Source organism: Pseudophryne corroboree, chromosome 2 (genome assembly GCF_028390025.1).
Source record: "Pseudophryne corroboree isolate aPseCor3 chromosome 2, aPseCor3.hap2, whole genome shotgun sequence".
Classification (NCBI taxonomy): Eukaryota; Metazoa; Chordata; class Amphibia; order Anura; family Myobatrachidae; genus Pseudophryne; species Pseudophryne corroboree.
The window spans coordinates 1,021,811,176-1,021,835,228 of record NC_086445.1 but is presented as its reverse complement, the minus strand read 5'-3'; the positions used below and the strand labels follow the sequence as shown (position 1 = coordinate 1,021,835,228).

Below are 24,053 nucleotides of genomic sequence, written 5' to 3'. Positions count from 1 at the left end.
GGTTTTTTTTTCATTCTTTATACCGTCATAGTGTCATCCTAATTGTTACGAGTATACTACTATCTCTTTATCAACCAGTGTACAGTGCGGTAGTTCACGGCTGTGGCTACCTCTGTGTCGGCACACGGCAGGCAGTCCGTCCGACCAGAATTGTATTATTTATTATTATATACCTACCACCTAACCGTGGTTTTTTTTTCATTCTTTATACCGTCATAGTGTCATCCTAATTGTTACGAGTATACTACTATCTCTTTATCAACCAGTGTACAGTGCGGTAGTTCACGGCTGTGGCTACCTCTGTGTCGGCACACGGCAGGCAGTCCGTCCGACCAGAATTGTATTATTTATTATTATATACCTACCACCTAACCGTGGTTTTTTTTTCATTCTTTATACCGTCATAGTGTCATCCTAATTGTTACGAGTATACTACTATCTCTTTATCAACCAGTGTACAGTGCGGTAGTTCACGGCTGTGGCTACCTCTGTGTCGGCACATGGCAGGCAGTCCGTCCGACCAGAATTGTATTATTTATTATTATATACCTACCACCTAACCGTGGTTTTTTTTTCATTCTTTATACCGTCATAGTGTCATCCTAATTGTTACGAGTATACTACTATCTCTTTATCAACCAGTGTACAGTGCGGTAGTTCACGGCTGTGGCTACCTCTGTGTCGGCACACGGCAGGCAGTCCGTCCGACCAGAATTGTATTATTTATTATTATATACCTACCACCTAACCGTGGTTTTTTTTTCATTCTTTATACCGTCATAGTGTCATCCTAATTGTTACGAGTATACTACTATCTCTTTATCAACCAGTGTACAGTGCGGTAGTTCACGGCTGTGGCTACCTCTGTGTCGGCACACGGCAGGCAGTCCGTCCGACCAGAATTGTATTATTTATTATTATATACCTACCACCTAACCGTGGTTTTTTTTTCATTCTTTATACCGTCATAGTGTCATCCTAATTGTTACGAGTATACTACTATCTCTTTATCAACCAGTGTACAGTGCGGTAGTTCACGGCTGTGGCTACCTCTGTGTCGGCAGTCGGCAGGCAGTCCGTCCATCCATAATTGTATTATTATTATAATATATACCACCTAACCGTGGTTTTTTTTTCATTCTTTATACCGTCATAGTGTCATACTAGTTGTTACGAGTATACTACTATCTCTTTATCAACCAGTGTACAGTGCGGTAGTTCACGGCTGTGGCTACCTCTGTGTCGGCAGTCGGCAGGCAGTCCGTCCATCCATAATTGTATTATTATTATAATATATACCACCTAACCGTGGTTTTTTTTTCATTCTTTATACCGTCGTCATAGTGTCATACTAGTTGTTACGAGTATACTACTATCTCTTTATCAACCAGTGTACAGTGCGGTAGTTCACGGCTGTGGCTACCTCTGTGTCGGCAGTCGGCAGGCAGTCCGTCCATCCATAATTGTATTATTATTATAATATATACCACCTAACCGTGGTTTTTTTTTCATTCTTTATACCGTCGTCATAGTGTCATACTAGTTGTTACGAGTATACTACTATCTCTTTATCAACCAGTGTACAGTGCGGTAGTTCACGGCTGTGGCTACCTCTGTGTCGGCAGTCGGCAGGCAGTCCGTCCATCCATAATTGTATTATTATTATAATATATACCACCTAACCGTGGTTTTTTTTTCATTCTTTATACCGTCGTCATAGTGTCATACTAGTTGTTACGAGTATACTACTATCTCTTTATCAACCAGTGTACAGTGCGGTAGTTCACGGCTGTGGCTACCTCTGTGTCGGCAGTCGGCAGGCAGTCCGTCCATCCATAATTGTATTATTATTATAATATATACCACCTAACCGTGGTTTTTTTTTCATTCTTTATACCGTCGTCATAGTGTCATACTAGTTGTTACGAGTATACTACTATCTCTTTATCAACCAGTGTACAGTGCGGTAGTTCACGTCTGTGGCTACCTCTGTGTCGGCAGTCGGCAGGCAGTCCGTCCATCCATAATTGTATTATTATTATAATATATACCACCTAACCGTGGTTTTTTTTTCATTCTTTATACCGTCGTCATAGTGTCATACTAGTTGTTACGAGTATACTACTATCTCTTTATCAACCAGTGTACAGTGCGGTAGTTCACGGCTGTGGCTACCTCTGTGTCGGCAGTCGGCAGGCAGTCCGTCCATCCATAATTGTATTATTATTATAATATATACCACCTAACCGTGGTTTTTTTATACCACCTAACCGTGGCAGTCCGTCCATAATTGTATACTAGTATCCAATCCATCCATCTCCATTGTTTACCTGAGGTGCCTTTTAGTTCTGCCTATAAAATATGGAGAACAAAAAAGTTGAGGTTCCAAAATTAGGGAAAGATCAAGATCCACTTCCACCTCGTGCTGAAGCTGCTGCCACTAGTCATGGCCGAGACGATGAAATGCCAGCAACGTCGTCTGCCAAGGCCGATGCCCAATGTCATAGTACAGAGCATGTCAAATCCAAAACACCAAATATCAGAAAAAAAAGGACTCCAAAACCTAAAATAAAATTGTCGGAGGAGAAGCGTAAACTTGCCAATATGCCATTTACCACACGGAGTGGCAAGGAACGGCTGAGGCCCTGGCCTATGTTCATGGCTAGTGGTTCAGCTTCACATGAGGATGGAAGCACTCAGCCTCTCGCTAGAAAACTGAAAAGACTCAAGCTGGCAAAAGCACCGCAAAGAACTGTGCGTTCTTTGAAATCCCAAATCCACAAGGAGAGTCCAATTGTGTCGTTTGCGATGCCTGACCTTCCCAACACTGGACGTGAAGAGCATGCGCCTTCCACTATTTGCATGCCCCCTGCAAGTGCTGGAAGGAGCACCCGCAGTCCAGTTCCTGATAGTCAGATTGAAGATGTCAGTGTTGAAGTACACCAGGATGAGGAGGATATGGGTGTTGCTGGCGCTGGGGAGGAAATTGACCAGGAGGATTCTGATGGTGAGGTGGTTTGTTTAAGTCAGGCACCCGGGGAGACACCTGTTGTCCGTGGGAGGAATATGGCCGTTGACATGCCAGGTGAAAATACCAAAAAAATCAGCTCTTCGGTGTGGAGGTATTTCACCAGAAATGCGGACAACAGGTGTCAAGCCGTGTGTTCCCTTTGTCAAGCTGTAATAAGTAGGGGTAAGGACGTTAACCACCTCGGAACATCCTCCCTTATACGTCACCTGCAGCGCATTCATAATAAGTCAGTGACAAGTTCAAAAACTTTGGGTGACAGCGGAAGCAGTCCACTGACCAGTAAATCCCTTCCTCTTGTAACCAAGCTCACGCAAACCACCCCACCAACTCCCTCAGTGTCAATTTCCTCCTTCCCCAGGAATGCCAATAGTCCTGCAGGCCATGTCACTGGCAAGTCTGACGAGTCCTCTCCTGCCTGGGATTCCTCCGATGCATCCTTGCGTGTAACGCCTACTGCTGCTGGCGCTGCTGTTGTTGCCACTGGGAGTCGATGGTCATCCCAGAGGGGAAGTCGTAAGCCCACTTGTACTACTTCCAGTAAGCAATTGACTGTTCAACAGTCCTTTGCGAGGAAGATGAAATATCACAGCAGTCATCCTACTGCAAAGCGGATAACTGAGGCCTTGGCATCCTGGGTGGTGAGAAACGTGGTTCCGGTATCCATCATTACTGCAGAGCCAACTAGAGACTTGTTGGAGGTACTGTGTCCCCGGTACCAAATACCATCTAGGTTCCATTTCTCTAGGCAGGCGATACCGAAAATGTACACAGACCTCAGAAAAAGAGTCACCAGTGTCCTAAAAAATGCAGCTGTACCCAATGTCCACTTAACCACGGACATGTGGACAAGTGGAGCAGGGCAGGGTCAGGACTATATGACTGTGACAGCCCACTGGGTAGATGTATGGACTCCCGCCGCAAGAACAGCAGCGGCGGCACCAGTAGCAGCATCTCGCAAACGCCAACTCTTTCCTAGGCAGGCTACGCTTTGTATCACCGCTTTCCAGAATACGCACACAGCTGAAAACCTCTTACGGCAACTGAGGAAGATCATCGCGGAATGGCTTACCCCAATTGGACTCTCCTGTGGATTTGTGGCATCGGACAACGCCAGCAATATTGTGTGTGCATTAAATCTGGGCCAATTCCAGCACGTCCCATGTTTTGCACATACCTTGAATTTGGTGGTGCAGAATTTTTTAAAAAACGACAGGGGCGTGCAAGAGATGCTGTCGGTGGCCAGAAGAATTGCGGGACACTTTCGGCGTACAGGCACCACGTACAGAAAACTGGAGCACCACCAAAAACTACTGAACCTGCCCTGCCATCATCTGAAGCAAGAAGTGGTAACGAGGTGGAATTCAACCCTCTATATGCTTCAGAGGTTGGAGGAGCAGCAAAAGGCCATTCAAGCCTATACAATTGAGCACGATATAGTAGGTGGAATGCACCTGTCTCAAGTGCAGTGGAGAATGATTTCAACGTTGTGCAAGGTTCTGATGCCCTTTGAACTTGCCACACGTGAAGTCAGTTCAGACACTGCCAGCCTGAGTCAGGTCATTCCCCTCATCAGGCTTTTGCAGAAGAAGCTGGAGGCATTGAAGGAGGAGCTAACACGGAGCGATTCCGCTAGGCATGTGGGACTTGTGGATGCAGCCCTTAATTCGCTTAACAAGGATTCACGGGTGGTCAATCTGTTGAAATCAGAGCACTACATTTTGGCCACCGTGCTCGATCCTAGATTTAAAGCCTACCTTGGATCTCTCTTTCCGGCAGACACAGGTCTGCTGGGGTTGAAAGACCTGCTGGTGACAAAATTGTCAAGTCAAGCGGAACGCGACCTGTCAACATCTCCTCCTTCACATTCTCCCGCAACTGGGGGTGCGAGGAAAAGGCTCAGAATTCCGAGCCCACCCGCTGGCGGTGATGCAGGGCAGTCTGGAGCGACTGCTGATGCTGACATCTGGTCCGGACTGAAGGACCTGACAACGATTACGGACATGTCGTCTACTGTCACTGCATATGATTCTCTCAACATTGATAGAATGGTGGAGGATTATATGAGTGACCGCATCCAAGTAGGCACGTCACACAGTCCGTACTTATACTGGCAGGAAAAAGAGGCAATTTGGAGGCCCTTGCACAAACTGGCTTTATTCTACCTAAGTTGCCCTCCCACAAGTGTGTACTCCGAAAGAGTGTTTAGTGCCGCCGCTCACCTTGTCAGCAATCGGCGTACGAGGTTACATCCAGAAAATGTGGAGAAGATGATGTTCATTAAAATGAATTATAATCAATTCCTCCGCGGAGACATTGACCAGCAGCAATTGCCTCCACAAAGTACACAGGGAGCTGAGATGGTGGATTCCAGTGGGGACGAATTGATAATCTGTGAGGAGGGGGATGTACACGGTGATATATCGGAGGGTGAAGATGAGGTGGACATCTTGCCTCTGTAGAGCCAGTTTGTGCAAGGAGAGATTAATTGCTTCTTTTTTGGGGGGGGTCCAAACCAACCCGTCATATCAGTCACAGTCGTGTGGCAGACCCTGTCACTGAAATGATGGGTTGGTTAAAGTGTGCATGTCCTGTTTTGTTTATACAACATAAGGGTGGGTGGGAGGGCCCAAGGATAATTCCATCTTGCACCTCTTTTTTCTTTTCTTTTTCTTTGCATCATGTGCTGATTGGGGAGGGTTTTTTGGAAGGGACATCCTGCGTGACACTGCAGTGCCACTCCTAGATGGGCCCGGTGTTTGTGTCGGCCACTAGGGTCGCTAATCTTACTCACACAGCTACCTCATTGCGCCTCTTTTTTTCTTTGCGTCATGTGCTGTTTGGGGAGGGTTTTTTGGAAGGGACATCCTGCGTGACACTGCAGTGCCACTCCTAGATGTGCCCGGTGTTTGTGTCGGCCACTAGGGTCGCTAATCTTACTCACACAGTCAGCTACCTCATTGCGCCTCTTTTTTTCTTTGCGTCATGTGCTGTTTGGGGAGGGTTTTTTGGAAGGGCCATCCTGCGTGACACTGCAGTGCCACTCCTAGATGGGCCCGGTGTTTGTGTCGGCCACTAGGGTCGCTTATCTTACTCACACAGCGACCTCGGTGCAAATTTTAGGACTAAAAATAATATTGTGAGGTGTGATGTGTTCAGAATAGGCTGAAAATGAGTGTAAATTATGTTTTTTGAGGTTAATAATACTTTGGGATCAAAATTACCCCCAAATTCTATGATTTAAGCTGTTTTTTAGGGTTTTTTTAAAAAAACACCCGAATCCAAAACACACCCGAATCCGACAAAAAAAATTCGGTGAGGTTTTGCCAAAACGCGGTCGAACCCAAAACACGGCCGCGGAACCGAACCCAAAACCAAAACACAAAACCCGAAAAATTTCCGGCGCTCATCTCTAGTATTTACCCTGCACAGAAACAATATAACCCACCCAAATCTAACTCTCCCTGCACATGTTACATCTGCCTCCCCTGCAGTGCACATGGGGGGTCACTCAAACTTGATCGCTCACTGCCGATTTTTGCAGCGCCGCGATCAGGTACAAAAAAATTGCAAAACTGCGCATACGTATGTAACGCAATGCACACGCGCGTCGTACGGGCACAAAGAGCATCACTGCTGTGCACTGGATCTAGTGCTGATTCCATTCGCACAGCCGATCGCAAGGAGATTGACAGGAAGAGGGCGTATATGTGTGTCTAAACTAGAGATGAGCGGGTTCGGTTTCTTTGAATCCGAACCCGCACGAACTTCACCTTTTTTTTCACGGGTCCGAGCGACTCGGATCTTCCCGCCTTGCTCGGTTAACCCGAGCGCGCCCGAACGTCATCATGACGCTATCGGATTCTCGCGAGACTCGGATTCTATATAAGGAGCCGCGCGTCGCCGCCATTTTCACACGTGCATTGAGATTGATAGGGAGAGGACGTGGCTGGCGTCCTCTCCATTTAGATTAGAAGAGAGAGAGAGAGAGAGATTGCTGTGATACTGTAGATTAGAAGAGAGTGCAGACAGAGTTTAGTGACTGACGACCACAGTGACCAGTGACCACCAGAGACAGTGCAGTTGTTTGTTTTATTTAATATATCCGTTCTCTGCCTAAAAAAAAAGAGACACACACAGTGACTCAGTCTGTGTGCACTGCTCAGCCCAGTGTGCTGCACATCAATGTATAATATAAAGCTTATAATTGTGGGGGAGACTGGGGAGCACTGCAGGTTGTTATAGCAGGAGCCAGGAGTACATGATAATAATATTATATTAAAATTAAACAGTGCACACTTTTGCTGCAGGAGTGCCACTGCCAGTGTGACTAGTGAGTGACCAGTGACCTGACCACCAGTATATTAGTAGTATTGTATACTATCTCTTTATCAACCAGTCTATATTAGCAGCAGACACAGTACAGTGCGGTAGTTCACGGCTGTGGCTACCTCTGTGTCGGCACTCGGCAGGCAGTCCGTCCATCCATAATTGTATTATATACCACCTAACCGTGGTTTTTTTTTCTTTCTTTATACCGTCGTCATACTAGTTGTTACGAGTATACTACTATCTCTTTATCAACCAGTGTACAGTGCGGTAGTTCACGGCTGTGGCTACCTCTGTGTCGGCACTCGGCAGGCAGTCCGTCCATCCATAATTGTATTATATACCACCTAACCGTGGTTTTTTTTTCTTTCTTTATACCGTCGTCATACTAGTTGTTAAGAGTATACTACTATCTCTTTATCAACCAGTGTACAGTGCGGTAGTTCACGGCTGTGGCTACCTCTGTGTCGGCACTCGGCAGGCAGTCCGTCCATCCATAATTGTATTATAATATATACCACCTAACCGTGGTTTTTTTTTCTTTCTTTATACCGTCATCATACTAGTTGTTACGAGTATACTACTATCTCTTTATCAACCAGTGTACAGTGCGGTAGTTCACGGCTGTGGCTACCTCTGTGTCGGAACTCGGCAGGCAGTCCGTCCATCCATAATTGTATTATATACCACCTAACCGTGGTTTTTTTTTCTTTCTTTATACCGTCGTCATACTAGTTGTTACGAGTATACTACTATCTCTTTATCAACCATTGTACAGTGCGGTAGTTCACGGCTGTGGCTACCTCTGTGTCGGCACTCGGCAGGCAGTCCGTCCATCCATAATTGTATTATAATATATACCACCTAACCGTGGTTTTTTTTTCTTTCTTTATACCGTCGTCATACTAGTTGTTACGAGTATACTACTATCTCTTTATCAACCAGTGTACAGTGCGGTAGTTCACGGCTGTGGCTACCTCTGTGTCGGCACTCGGCAGGCAGTCCGTCCATCCATAATTGTATTATAATATATACCACCTAACCGTGGTTTTTTTTTCTTTCTTTATACCGTCGTCATACTAGTTACGAGTATACTACTATCTCTTTATCAACCAGTGTACAGTGCGGTAGTTCACGGCTGTGGCTACCTCTGTGTCGGAACTCGGCAGGCAGTCCGTCCATCCATAATTGTATTATATACCACCTAACCGTGGTTTTTTTTTCTTTCTTTATACCGTCGTCATATTAGTTGTTACGAGTATACTACTATCTCTTTATCAACCAGTGTACAGTGCGGTAGTTCACGGCTGTGGCTACCTCTGTGTCGGAACTCGGCAGGCAGTCCGTCCATCCATAATTGTATTATATACCACCTAACCGTGGTTTTTTTCTCTTTCTTTATACCGTCGTCATACTAGTTGTTACGAGTATACTACTATCTCTTTATCAACCAGTGTACAGTGCGGTAGTTCACGGCTGTGGCTACCTCTGTGTCGGCACTCGGCAGGCAGTCCGTCCATCCATAATTGTATTATATACCACCTAACCGTGGTTTTTTTTTCTTTCTTTATACCGTCGTCATACTAGTTGTTACGAGTATACTACTATCTCTTTATCAACCAGTGTACAGTGCGGTAGTTCACGGCTGTGGCTACCTCTGTGTCGGAACTCGGCAGGCAGTCCGTCCATCCATAATTGTATTATATACCACCTAACCGTGGTTTTTTTCTCTTTCTTTATACCGTCGTCATACTAGTTGTTACGAGTATACTACTATCTCTTTATCAACCAGTGTACAGTGCGGTAGTTCACGGCTGTGGCTACCTCTGTGTCGGAACTCGGCAGGCAGTCCGTCCATCCATAATTGTATTATATACCACCTAACCGTGGTTTTTTTCTCTTTCTTTATACCGTCGTCATACTAGTTGTTACGAGTATACTACTATCTCTTTATCAACCAGTGTACAGTGCGGTAGTTCACGGCTGTGGCTACCTCTGTGTCGGAACTCGGCAGGCAGTCCGTCCATCCATAATTGTATTATATACCACCTAACCGTGGTTTTTTTCTCTTTCTTTATACCGTCGTCATACTAGTTGTTACGAGTATACTACTATCTCTTTATCAACCAGTGTACAGTGCGGTAGTTCACGGCTGTGGCTACCTCTGTGTCGGAACTCGGCAGGCAGTCCGTCCATCCATAATTGTATTATATACCACCTAACCGTGGTTTTTTTCTCTTTCTTTATACCGTCGTCATACTAGTTGTTACGAGTATACTACTATCTCTTTATCAACCAGTGTACAGTGCGGTAGTTCACGGCTGTGGCTACCTCTGTGTCGGAACTCGGCAGGCAGTCCGTCCATCCATAATTGTATTATATACCACCTAACCGTGGTTTTTTTTTCTTTCTTTATACCGTCGTCATACTAGTTGTTACGAGTATACTACTATCTCTTTATCAACCAGTGTACAATGCGGTAGTTCACGGCTGTGGCTACCTCTGTGTCGGCACTCGGCAGGCAGTCCGTCCATCCATAATTGTATTATAATATATACCACCTAACCGTGGTTTTTTTTTCTTTCTTTATACCGTCGTCATACTAGTTGTTACGAGTATACTACTATCTCTTTATCAACCAGTGTACAGTGCGGTAGTTCACGGCTGTGGCTACCTCTGTGTCGGCACTCGGCAGGCAGTCCGTCCATCCATAATTGTATTATAATATATACCACCTAACCGTGGTTTTTTTTTCTTTCTTTATACCGTCGTCATACTAGTTACGAGTATACTACTATCTCTTTATCAACCAGTGTACAGTGCGGTAGTTCACGGCTGTGGCTACCTCTGTGTCGGAACTCGGCAGGCAGTCCGTCCATCCATAATTGTATTATATACCACCTAACCGTGGTTTTTTTATACCACCTAACCGTGGCAGTCCGTCCATAATTGTATACTAGTATCCAATCCATCCATCTCCATTGTTTACCTGAGGTGCCTTTTAGTTCTGCCTATAAAATATGGAGAACAAAAATGTTGAGGTTCCAAAATTAGGGAAAGATCAAGATCCACTTCCACCTCGTGCTGAAGCTGCTGCCACTAGTCATGGCCGAGACGATGAAATGCCAGCAACGTCGTCTGCCAAGGCCGATGCCCAATGTCATAGTACAGAGCATGTCAAATCCAAAACACCAAATATCAGAAAAAAAAGGACTCCAAAACCTAAAATAAAATTGTCGGAGGAGAAGCGTAAACTTGCCAATATGCCATTTACCACACGGAGTGGCAAGGAACGGCTGAGGCCCTGGCCTATGTTCATGGCTAGTGGTTCAGCTTCACATGAGGATGGAAGCACTCAGCCTCTCGCTAGAAAAATGAAAAGACTCAAGCTGGCAAAAGCAGCACAGCAAAGAACTGTGCATTCTTCGAAATCCCAAATCCACAAGGAGAGTCCAATTGTGTCGGTTGCGATGCCTGACCTTCCCAACACTGGACGTGAAGAGCATGCGCCTTCCACCATTTGCACGCTCCCCGCAAGTGCTGGAAGGAGCACCCGCAGTCCAGTTCCTGATAGTCAGATTGAAGATGTCAGTGTTGAAGTACACCAGGATGAGGAGGATATGGGTGTTGCTGGCGCTGGGGAGGAAATTGACCAGGAGGATTCTGATGGTGAGGTGGTTTGTTTAAGTCAGGCACCCGGGGAGACACCTGTTGTCCGTGGGAGGAATATGGCCGTTGACATGCCTGGTGAAAATACCAAAAAAATCAGCTCTTCGGTGTGGAAGTATTTCACCAGAAATGCGGACAACAGGTGTCAAGCCGTGTGTTCCCTTTGTCAAGCTGTAATAAGTAGGGGTAAGGACGTTAACCACCTCGGAACATCCTCCCTTATACGTCACCTGCAGCGCATTCATAATAAGTCAGTGACAAGTTCAAAAACTTGGGCCGACAGCGGAAGCAGTCCACTGACCAGTAAATCCCTTCCTCTTGTAACCAAGCTCACGCAAACCACCCCACCACCAACTCCCTCAGTGTCAATTTCCTCCTTCCCCAGGAATGCCAATAGTCCTGCAGGCCATGTCACTGGCAATTCTGACGATTCCTCTCCTGCCTGGGATTCCTCCGATGCATCCTTGCGTGTAACGCCTACTGCTGCTGGCGCTGCTGTTGTTGCTGCTGGGAGTCGATGGTCATCCCAGAGGGGAAGTCGTAAGCCCGCTTGTACTACTTCCAGTAAGCAATTGACTGTTCAACAGTCCTTTGCGAGGAAGATGAAATATCACAGCAGTCATCCTGCTGCAAAGCGGATAACTGAGGCCTTGACAACTATGTTGGTGTTAGACGTGCGTCCGGTATCCGCCGTTAGTTCACAGGGAACTAGACATTTTATTGAGGCAGTGTGCCCCCGTTACCAAATACCATCTAGGTTCCACTTCTCTAGGCAGGCGATACCGAAAATGTACACGGACCTCAGAAAAAGACTCACCAGTGTCCTAAAAAATTCAGTTGTACCCAATGTCCACTTAACCACGGACATGTGGACAAGTGGAGCAGGGCAGGGTCAGGACTATATGACTGTGACAGCCCACTGGGTAGATGTATGGACTCCCGCCGCAAGAACAGCAGCGGCGGCACCAGTAGCAGCATCTCGCAAACGCCAACTCTTTCCTAGGCAGGCTACGCTTTGTATCACCGGTTTCCAGAATACGCACACAGCTGAAAACCTCTTACGGCAACTGAGGAAGATCATCGCGGAATGGCTTACCCCAATTGGACTCTCCTGTGGATTTGTGGCATCGGACAACGCCAGCAATATTGTGCGTGCATTACATCTGGGCAAATTCCAGCACGTCCCATGTTTTGCACATACCTTGAATTTGGTGGTGCAGAATTTTTTTAAAAACGACAGGGGCGTGCAAGAGATGCTGGCGGTGGCCAGAAAAATTGCGGGACACTTTCGGCGTACAGGCAGCACGTACAGAAGACTGGAGCACCACCAAAAACGCCTGAACCTGCCCTGCCATCATCTGAAGCAGGAGGTGGTAACGAGGTGGAATTCAACCCTCTATATGCTTCAGAGGTTGGAGGAGCAGCAAAAGGCCATTCAAGCCTATACAACTGAGCACGATATAGGAGGTGGAATGCACCTGTCTCAAGCGCAGTGGAGAATGATTTCAACGTTGTGCAAGGTTCTGATGCCCTTTGAACTTGCCACACGTGAAGTCAGTTCAGACACTGCCAGCCTGAGTCAGGTCATTCCCCTCATCAGGCTTTTGCAGAAGAAGCTGGAGACATTGAAGGAGGAGCTAAGACAGAGCGATTCCGCTAGGCATGTGGGACTTGTGGATGGAGCCCTTAATTCGCTTAACAAGGATTCACGGGTGGTCAATCTGTTGAAATCAGAGCACTACATTTTGGCCACCGTGCTCGATCCTAGATTTAAAACCTACCTTGGATCTCTCTTTCCGGCGCACACAAGTCTGCTGGGTTTCAAAGACCTGCTGGTGAGAAAATTGTCAAGTCAAGCGGAACGCGACCTGTCAACATCTCCTCCTTCACATTCTCCCGCAACTGGGGGTGCGAGGAAAAGGCTCAGAATTCCGAGCCCACCCGCTGGCGGTGATGCAGGGCAGTCTGGAGCGACTGCTGATGCTGACATCTGGTCCGGACTGAAGGACCTGACAACCATTACGGACATGTCGTCTACTGTCACTGCATATGATTCTCTCACCATTGATAGAATGGTGGAGGATTATATGAGTGACCGCATCCAAGTAGGCACGTCACACAGTCCGTACTTATACTGGCAGGAAAAAGAGGCAATTTGGAGGCCCTTGCACAAACTGGCTTTATTCTACCTAAGTTGCCCTCCCACAAGTGTGTACTCCGAAAGAGTGTTTAGTGCCGCCGCTCACCTTGTCAGCAATCGGCGTACGAGGTTACATCCAGAAAATGTGGAGAAGATGATGTTCATTAAAATGAATTATAATCAATTCCTCCGCGGAGACATTGACCAGCAGCAATTGCCTCCACAAAGTACACAGGGAGCTGACATGGTGGATTCCAGTGGGGACGAATTGATAATCTGTGAGGAGGGGGATGTACAACACGGTGATATATCGGAGGATGATGATGAGGTGGACATCTTGCCTCTGTAGAGCCAGTTTGTGCAAGGAGAGATTAATTGCTTCTTTTTTGGTGGGGGTCCAAACCAACCCGTCATTTCAGTCACAGTCGTGTGGCAGACCCTGTCACTGAAATGATGGGTTGGTTAAAGTGTGCATGTCCTGTTTATACAACATAAGGGTGGGAGGGCCCAAGGACAATTCCATCTTGCACCTCTTTTTTCTTTTATTTTTCTTTGCGTCATGTGCTGTTTGGGGAGGGTTTTTTGGAAGGGACATCCTGCGTGACACTGCAGTGCCACTCCTAGATGGGCCCGGTGTTTGTGTCGGCCACTAGGGTCGCTTATCTTACTCACACAGCTACCTCATTGCGCCTCTTTTTTTCTTTGCGTCATGTGCTGTTTGGGGAGGGTTTTTTGGAAGGGACATCCTGCGTGACACTGCAGTGCCACTCCTAGATGGGCCCGGTGTTTGTGTCGGCCACTAGGGTCGCTTATCTTACTCACACAGTCAGCTACCTCATTGCGCCTCTTTTTTTCTTTGCGTCAGGTGCTGTTTGGGGAGGGTTTTTTGGAAGGGACATCCTGCGTGACACTGCAGTGACACTCCTAGATGGGCCCGGTGTTTGTGTCGGCCACTAGGGTCGCTTATCTTACTCACACAGTCAGCTACCTCATTGCGCCTCTTTTTTTCTTTGCGTCATGTGCTGTTTGGGGAGGGTTTTTTGGAAGGGACATCCTGCGTGACACTGCAGTGCCACTCCTAGATGGGCCCGGTGTTTGTGTCGGCCACTAGGGTCGCTTATCTTACTCACACAGTCAGCTACCTCATTGCGCCTCTTTTTTTCTTTGCGTCATGTGCTGTTTGGGGAGGGTTTTTTGGAAGGGACATCCTGCGTGACACTGCAGTGCCACTCCTAGATGGGCCCGGTGTTTGTGTCGGCCACTAGGGTCGCTTATCTTACTCACACAGTCAGCTACCTCATTGCGCCTCTTTTTTTCTTTGCGTCATGTGCTGTTTGGGGAGGGTTTTTTGGAAGGGACATCCTGTGTGACACTGCAGTGCCACTCCTAGATGGGCCCGGTGTTTGTGTCGGCCACTAGGGTCGCTTATCTTACTCACACAGCTACCTCATTGCGCCTCTTTTTTTCTTTGCGTCATGTGCTGTTTGGGGAGGGTTTTTTGGAAGGGACATCCTGCGTGACACTGCAGTGCCACTCCTAGATGGGCCCGGTGTTTGTGTCGGCCACTAGGGTCGCTTATCTTACTCACACAGTCAGCTACCTCATTGCGCCTCTTTTTTTCTTTGCGTCATGTGCTGTTTGGGGAGGGTTTTTTGGAAGGGACATCCTGCGTGACACTGCAGTGCCACTCCTAGATTGGCACGGTGTTTGTGTCGGCCACTAGGGTCGCTTATCTTACTCACACAGCGACCTCGGTGCAAATTTTAGGACTAAAAATAATATTGTGAGGTGTGAGGTGTTCAGAATAGACTGAAAATGAGTGTAAAATATGGTTTTTGAGGTTAATAATACTTTGGGATCAAAATGACCCCCAAATTCTATGATTTAAGCTGTTTTTTAGTGTTTTTTGAAAAAAACACCCGAATCCAAAACACACCCGAATCCGACAAAAAAAAACCGGTGAGGTTTTGCCAAAACGCGGTCGAACCCAAAACACGGCCGCGGAACCGAACCCAAAACCAAAACACAAAACCCGAAAAATTTCAGGCGCTCATCTCTAGTCTAAACTGACCATTTTCTGGGAGTGTTTGGAAAAACGCAGGCGTGTCCAGGCCTTTGCAGGGCGGGTGTCCGATGTCAATTCTGGGACCTTCGTCGCAGCAGTCATCGCACAGGATAAGTAACTACAGGACTGGACTAGTTTTGCACAAAATGTTTTTGTATCGCTCGGCTGTACAGGCGTTCGCACACTTTCAAAGCAAAAATACACTCCGCCGTGGGTGGCGACTACGCATTTGCATGGCTGCTAGAAGTAGCTAGCGAGCAATTAACTCGGAATGAGGGCCAATGTTTTGCCCATCTGCTAACAAAATTGCAGCTACGATCAGGTCTGAATTAGGCCCCGGATACCTTCTCACGTCAGAGCGGTGTTGTTTCAAACTGTTTTACTTGTTAAATCAGGGGTGGGGAACCTTTTTTCTACCGAGGGCCATTTGGATATTTATAAAATCCTTCGGGGGCCATACAAAAATTTTCAACTTAAAAAATTACCCTGCCCCCCAGTAGGTCTGCCCCTTAGAGTTACTGTGTGTGCGCGCCGGAGGCGCGCATGCGCCAAAAAAATGGGTGTGGCCAGTTAAAATGGGACGTGATACACATATGCCCCCAATAGTGCGGTGCCAGATCCACAATTGCCCCCACAGTGCCAGGTATACAAATGCCCCTCACAGTGCCAGGTATACAGATGCCCCTCACAGTGCCAGGTATACAGATGCCCCCACAGTGCCAGGTATAAAAATGCCCCTCACAGTGCCAGGTATACAAATACCCCCCACAGTGCCAGGTATACAGATTCCCCCACAGTGCCAGGTATACAAATGCCCCCCACAGTGCCAGGTATACAAATGCCCCCCACAGTGCCAGGTATACAAATACCCCCCACAGTGCCAGGTATACAAATACCCCCCACAGTGCCAGGTATACAGATTCCCCCACAGTGCCAGGTATACAGATTCCCCCACAGTGCCAGGTATACAGATTCCCCCACAGTGCCAGGTATACAGATTCCCCCACAGTGCCAGCTATACAAATACCCCCCACAGTGCCAGGTATACAGCCCCCACAGTGCCAGGTATACAAATGCCCCCCACAGTGCCAGGTATACAGCCCCCACAGTGCCAGGTATACAAATGCCCCTCACAGTGCCAGGTATACAGCCCCCACAGTGCCAGGTATACAGCCCCCACAGTGCCAGGTATACAAATGCCCTCCGTGCTGCTTACCGAGGAGAGCGAGGCTGTCGGGTGAAAGCGGCAGCGTGTAGTACTTCAAATCAGCCGCCGGTTCGAGAGCCAATCAGAGCTCGCGGACCGGCAGCCGCGGCTACTGATTGGCTGCCGGTCCGCGAGCTCTGAATGGCTCACGGACCGGCGGCTGGTTTGAACTTTGAAGTACTACACGCCGCTGGTCCCATTCTACAGCCGCGCTCTCCTCCGTCTCTCTGCTCTGACAGCTGAGACACGCTGCCGCCCGACTGAGCGGCAGCGTGTCTCACTGACACAACCTGATGGGCCGGACCAAACGGCCGGAGATTCCCCACCCCTGTGTTAAATGGAAGCATTTCACTATTTAGCAGGATCATTAAGGGGTTAATTCAATTAGAGGTGATAAAGTGTTATATTTATATCATTCAGACCTGATCACACTCTAGATTTTTTTCGCTGTGCTGCGATCAGGTCAGAACTGCGCATGCGTATGCACCACAATACGCAAGCGCGTTGTACGGGTGCAAAGCGGATCGTTGCTGTGTGATGGGTTTTATGAAGAATCCATTCGCACAGCCGATCGCAAGGAGAAAAGGCGTTTGTGGGTGTCAACTGACCGTTTTCTGGGAGTGGTTGGAAAACGCAGCGGTGTCCAAGCGTTTGCAGGGTGCGTGTCTGACCTGACAGGCTGAAGTGATCACAGCGTCTGGGTAAGTTTTGGACAACTCAACTGCACAAAACTTTTTGGTAGTGCTCGGCTGCACACTTGCAAAGCAAAAATACACTCCCCTATGGGCGTCGACTATCTGATCGCAGCGCTGCAAAAAATACCTAGCGAGCGAACAGATCTGAATTAGGTCCATTGCCGTTAATTTCACTTCTCGCCTGCTATCGGGTGTTATCTTATCGTGCAATCCAATTAGAAAATGGATGTTAAGTATTTAACCTGATAGGTCTTGCTGGTTTTTCACGTGTTAAGTGTAGGTGAAAATGGGGAAATCTGCCTGTACCCCAAAAAAGACAAACTAATATTAGATAACAGTACAGAAGTCTATTAGTGGCCATAATAAAAGTATTTGTGGTTCTTAAATTGTGTCAAATGACTTATTAGTATTTTTCTAAAACAGTGGAAAATGATAGAAAAGTGTTTTTTTTTGCTAAATAAATGCTCTACTTAGAAATGCCCATAATACCTCTTTTCCACCGCCATCTTATAACACGGGTCATTGCACATGAGCGTACATACCCCGTGTTGCTGTGTGGTGTAAAATGGCCCAGTTGGAATAATCCGGGTCGAGTGCCCGGTATTCCAACTCAGGTAGTTTGCAGGGCTGAATACGGGTTCAACCTAGCAATCGATTTGGCTCCTGTTCACAGTGTAGGTACCGTCGCTGTTTGGAGATCATGCCCCCGCTGTGTCACCGCTGACCTCACCAACCCGGCAATATGCAACGGTGAGGGGCCTGAGGCGGGTCACGCCTGGGAAGGTCCCGTGTCAGGCTCCCCGGTGCGGCCCGCTAAAATAGGTCTAAAAGGGGCAGGGCCAGATTAACAATGAGGCGGATGGAGCTACAGCTCCAGGCCTCCACATAAAAATAGGCCCATCATCATGACAGCATAATGACGACCAGCCACCAGCTGCACAGCTGGCCACACAGTCGAACATAAATCATAACATTAAATTGTATTTCTATTTTCCACACAAAAATGATGCATTTTTTGTACTTTTACATATTTAGGGAGACTGATAGTGTACAGGGACTACATGTCTACATGAAACTGGCCACGCCCACACAGTATTGGTCACACCCCCTCTGTTTCTCGTAATAGGCCCTTGAACATTTTTAGCACCAGGCCCACGAGACCCTGAATCTGACCCTGAAAAGGGGTATTAGTGTATATTTGTGTCATTTTAAGCAATTTTTTAAAAAGCCTTTAAAAAACACTATTTATTTTTGTAAGAACCATTTTCTTCTGAATTCCAGCCATTTTGTCAGTATCATTTGTGTCAGTGGCTGTGAAATACAGGCGGAGAATCCCATATCCAAAATGTATTCTGGCTATCGGATTCATCCGTAGTTTGGAATATTTTAATGAGCTATCTTGGGGATTGTCCCCAAGTCCAAACACAGCATGCATTTATGTTTCATGTACACCTTATACACAGCGCCTGCAGGTAGTTTTATACAATATTTGTAATCATTTTGTGCATGAAACAGTTCGTGTACACTGCGGTAATTCCAAGTTGATCGCAGCAGGAATTTTGTTAGCAGTTGGGCAAAACCATGGAGGTCATTCCAAGTTGTTCGCTCGCAAGGCGATTTTAGCAGCATTGCACACGCTAAGCCGCCGCCTACTGGGAGTGCATTTTAGTTTCTTAAAATTGCGAACGATGTATTCGCAATATTGCGATTACAAACTACTTAGCAGTTTCTGAGTAGCTTCAGACTTACTCGGCATCTGCAATCAGTTCAGTGCTTGTCGTTCCTGGTTTGACGTCACAAACACACCCAGCGTTTGCCCAGACACTCCCCCGTTTCTCCAGCCACTCCTGCATTTTTTTCCGGAAACGGTAGCGTTTTTTCCCAGACGCCCATAAAACGGCCTGTTTCCGCCCAGAAACACCCATTTCCTGTCAATCACACTACGATCGCCTGAGCGATGAAAAAGCCGTGAGTAAACATACTAACTTCATAGCAAAAATACTTGGCGCAGTCGCAGTGCGGACATTGCGCATGCGCACTAAGCGGAAAATCGCTGCGATGCGATGAAATTTACCGAGCGAACGACTCGGAATGACCACCCATGTGCACTGCAGGGGGGGCAGATGTAACATGTGCAGAGAGAGTTAGATTTGGGTGTGATGTGTTCAATCTGCAATCTAAATTGCAGTGTCAAAATAAAGCAGCCAGTATTTCCCCTGCACAGAAACAAAATAACCCACCCAAATCTAACTCTTTCTGCACATGTTATATCTGCCCCCCCCTGCAGTGCACATGGGTGGTCATTCCGAGTTGTTCGCTCGTAGACGATTTTCGTTGTTTTGCGATTTTTCGCTAACTGCACATGCGCAATGTCCGCAGTGCGATTGCGCCAAGTAAATTTGCTATGCAGTTAGGTATTTTACTCACGACATTACGAGGGTTTTTCTTCGTTCTGGTGATCGTAATGTGATTGACAGGAAGTGGGTGTTTCTGGCGCAAACTGACCGTTTTATGGGTGTGTGTGAAAAAACGCTACCGTTTCTGGGAAAAACACGGGAGTGGCTGGAGAAACGGGGGAGTGCCTGAGTAAATGCTGGGTGTGTTTGTGAGGTCAAACCAGAAACGACACTGACTGAACTGATCGCAATGGCAGAGTAAGTCCGGAGCTACTCAGAAACTGCTAAGAGAGGTCTAATCGCAATATTGCGAATCTGTCGGTCGCAATTTTAAGAAGCTAAGATTCACTCCCAGTAGGCGGCGGCTTAGCGTGTGCAAAGCTGCTAAAAGCAGCTTGCGAGCTAACAACTCGGAATGAGGGCCATGGTTTTGCCCAACTGCTAACAAAAATCCTGCTGTGATCAACTCAGAATTACCCCCATTGATCCATCAGAAAGTAAAGGGTCACTATCTCAGTCTGGCTCAAGAAATTTTGGATTTCAGAATATTTTGGATATAGGATTTTTGGATATGGGAGACTCAACCTCTATTAGTAAAAACACAAGGGGCGGGATGTAATAAAGACTGAGTTCAGCGGCAGTGTGGGATGCCGGCCCAACGCGGACATTTTTTTAAAGGGGCAATCATTTACAAATTATGCTTTGCAAAATGATTGCCCCTTTAAAAAAAATTCTGAGTTCAGGAGACATCCCCCCTGGCCACTGAACTCGGACTTCATTACATTCCGGACAATATTTGTTACGTTATCAGTCAATAAGCTACTGAATTGTAACAATTACATAGTAATACTTTATATGCAGTACACACTAAATGGAAAGTGAAAATTTGAAATTAAAATTGACTTTACATTTTACAGTATTTTCTATCTCACAGTGCATTATAACATATAATATCTAACCTGTAGTTATTTTCTCTGACAGATGTCCCCCATAGAGAAGAGGAAATGCGCACTTTAAGAAGTGATGGTAATAACCAACCGTAAGTATCAGTATAACCTTATTCCATAGTGATTTGTACACAGGGCAGGTAAGGGGCCAAATCCAAAGTTTGGGTATTTTGACAGATGGGTCAACAGCTTGAAAGGATAATTACTGCGGTCATTCAGACAGCGCTCCGTCACCGAGGGCTGACCGGGTTCAGTATGAAATGCCTACTTACGGGATCCAGCCGGTCGTAAGACCGACACCAGGATCCCAATGAGTGAAAGAACGACAGGGGTGAGTGTGGGCTGTTTTCCCCTCTTCCCTATCGCTTAACCCTAACCCTCTGCTCCTGCAGCCTAACCCTATCCCCCCCCCCCCTTAGTGCATGACCTTAAACACCCCTGGAGGTGCCTAACCTAACCCCCCTCCCTGCAGCTTATCCCTAACCTACTCCCAAAGCAGCCTAACCCTACCCCCCCGTCTGGCGCCTAAACCTAACCCCCTGTCACCCAGCTCTAAACCTAACCCGCCGGCTATACTTATGGTCGGAAAGCCTGCAGTCGGGATCCTGGTGTCGGTTTCCTGGCCCTTTTTGAGCTCCGGCGTCAGGATTCTAAATGGTGTTGGGGTTCCGGCATCTTGTCCGCACCTCGGCTGACCTTGTGCGTAAGCCACAAAGGCGCCAGTTCTCCATGGAGGGCGATTAGCAGGCGCGATGCAGACTGACACCAGATCAGATGTTGATGGAGATTAGCGGTTGTTTTGGTCGCACAAACTCTGAGGTTTGCCAGGATTGCGGTGGACATGGCGCAATTCTAATACATAACACAGTCCATTTTTCCTTATGTTACTAGATGGACAGTTAGGAAGTGTGCATGGAATAAATTACGGGCAACATCTTTACACTCATACATCCCTTCTAAGTCTACGTTTGTCTTTGTTTTTCTGTCAGAGTCCCTACCCAGATTACCACAGCGAACGAGACAGCAAATGGGTCTTCCTGAGAAAAGCTATGAACAAATTCAGTTGTGAACTTTGGTCCATTCCTATGAAGTAAAATTGATGCCGTAAGGTGCAAACTGAAGTACAACCTCTGCTGCAATCCTTTCTATGATGCTATGAAGGGTAACGTCATTCCTGGACGATAAGCGAAGGGAATGATGGATCATCTCAGAAAGGGAAACCACTCCAACCTGCCATATGGAACAGACATAAGCTTTATTTAATTAATTCTGCACTTTACTGGCAGGTTAGGTCTTGAAGCGGCGATGAGCGAAAGTTTTAACACTGTTCCACAACTATTCACCTCATTCGGTATTTTGCTGTGGAATTTCCCACATTTTTCGGTCAGAAGTTTGTCCTGCAATGTCCTGCATGGATTCCTGCGGCAAAGTGACGCTTTCGTGCCCCGCTCTGTTTGTACAATATACACATTGCGCAGAATACTATTATTCAGATGGTACCCCTGGAACTTGGCGCCTTCGTGAAACAGCATAAAGTGTCGCATGACTTGAGCCGCTACCACTTCGATTGCCTCAGGCTATGTCATGTTATAAAAAGGGAGTTGTGATGTCAATATGAGGTGACGGACTTGGGGAAAAAAAGGACAGACGTATTTCTAACATTGTGACGTTGTTTGTTGCGTTTCCATTGTAAGGGGAGGCCCACAGTTAGAATGTGTGAGCGTAACACGAATCTCTGTCGTTTGACAGAAACTAATGTAAAAGTAGCCACAAATAATTCAAAAATCTTATTTTGTGTAGTTATTTTTATTTTGGAAAAGGGATTGGCCCACAGGCCGCAACATTTCAGCGTGAGAATATTCTATTTTTAGTTTTTCTCTCTCTTTTAAGCCAATATACTATGCAGATAGATACCGCACATAAATGTTCATAGAAACGTTTGAAGGTCAGTGATTGTTCTAGAACAGGGGTGGGGAACCTGCGGCCCACCAGCTGTTTTTGAACTATACATCCCAGCTTGCCATGCAAGGCCAAATAGCAAAACTGTAGCAGGGCATGCTGGTATGTGTAGTTCAACAACCGCTGGAGGGACAAAGGTTCCCCACCCCTGTTCTAGAACTACAAATGGAGCCACGCTAATGATGGCTTCGTCTGTGCCTGTGTCTGTGCGTGCCGCCCATTGCAGTGTCTGGGCCGCGTGCGTCCGTGACGTGCACGCACCCCTTTCACTACAATGGGAGCGTCTCTGTGCTCTCCCGTAGCGGGGCTAGGTGCCGGATCGCCTAGTCCTGCCGGGAGTGCACGTCTGCGATGGAGCCGCACTAGATAGTGCAGCGCCATCTGTATAAGGTGAAAAAAAGACTTTGCTGTATGTTTTCAAAGTATTATTTTCTATATCACAGGTTCTCAAACTCGGTCCCCAGGACCCCACACAGTGCATGTTTTGCAGGTCTCCTCACAGTATCACAAGTGACATAATTAGCTCCACCTGTGGACCTTTTAAAATGTGTCAGTGAGTAATTAATACACCTGTGCACCTGCTGGGTTACCTGCAAAACATGCACCATGTGGGGTCCTGAGGACCGAGTTTGAGAACCACTGTTCTATATTATATTGCACCCGGAACCTGTCCACTAAGCTGCTGCCTATTCTAGTTATATATATATATATATATATATATATATATATATATATTAACAACATAACAAATCATTTCATAAAGCACCAACCAATCAGCTCCTAACTGCCATGTTACAGACTGTGTTTGAAAATGACAATCAGGATCTGATTGGTTGGCACTTTACCTCTCTCCACTTTATCTCTCTCCGAGGTTTAATACATCTACCCTATAGTCATTTGAATTTCGCTCTCATAATGGGCAGTAATCCAGACCATCCACCTTTATCTCGGGTTCAGTATGATTTACTGACGGATACAATATCGACGGTCATAATCCAACATGGTCAAAATACAGACATTCACTATGACGACATGTTCAAAATGCCGACATAGTCAGAATAGCGATATTTGAAATGCTGACATGTTAAAATACCGACATGAGTTTTTTCTGTTTACCGACATGAGGTTTTATTTTGTGTGTCAATGTCGACATATGTCGACATGGACACCGTATAAGTGTATCGCGTCCCTCGCATGGCACACTGCGCTCTCCATGCTTCGGGCATATGTTCCCCCTCTAGGTCCACTGGGATGGTAAAGTATGAACAAGTCTGTTTTGGGGGCAAAAATTCCTTAAAAACGCATGTCGGCATTTCAAATATCAGTATTCTGACTATGTCGGCGTTATGAACATGGCGGCATAATGAATGTCTGTATTTTGACTGTCGGTCAATGGGTGTCGGTATTGTGTCCGTCAGTAAATCAACTGCTACCCTCTATCTCAGGTCACAGCAAATTAATGTAGCAGCATTATTAAACATAGGCCCTCATTCCGAGTTGTTCGCTCGCTAGCTGCTTTTAGCAGCAGTGCAAACGCTAAGCCGCCGCCTACTGGGAGTGTATCTTATAGGCCCTACACACTGGCCGATTCACCGCCAAGCTGCCCGACGGCGGATAC

General features: G+C 46.8%; 1 protein-coding gene across 1 annotated transcript in view; it reads left to right on the top strand.

Annotated features, from left to right (window-relative positions):
* The window catches only part of CD86 (CD86 molecule), a 155,170-nt gene extending 131,982 nt beyond the window's left edge, over positions 1 to 23,188 (top strand). Inside the window, exons 6-7 of the mRNA XM_063953886.1 lie at positions 20,511 to 20,568; positions 21,466 to 23,188. Of these exons, the coding sequence (XP_063809956.1) occupies positions 20,511 to 20,568; positions 21,466 to 21,517 (110 nt within the window). The 3' untranslated portion in view covers positions 21,518 to 23,188. The remainder of the gene's footprint in view (positions 1 to 20,510; positions 20,569 to 21,465) is intronic.
* The last annotated feature ends 865 nt before the right edge of the window (positions 23,189 to 24,053 follow it).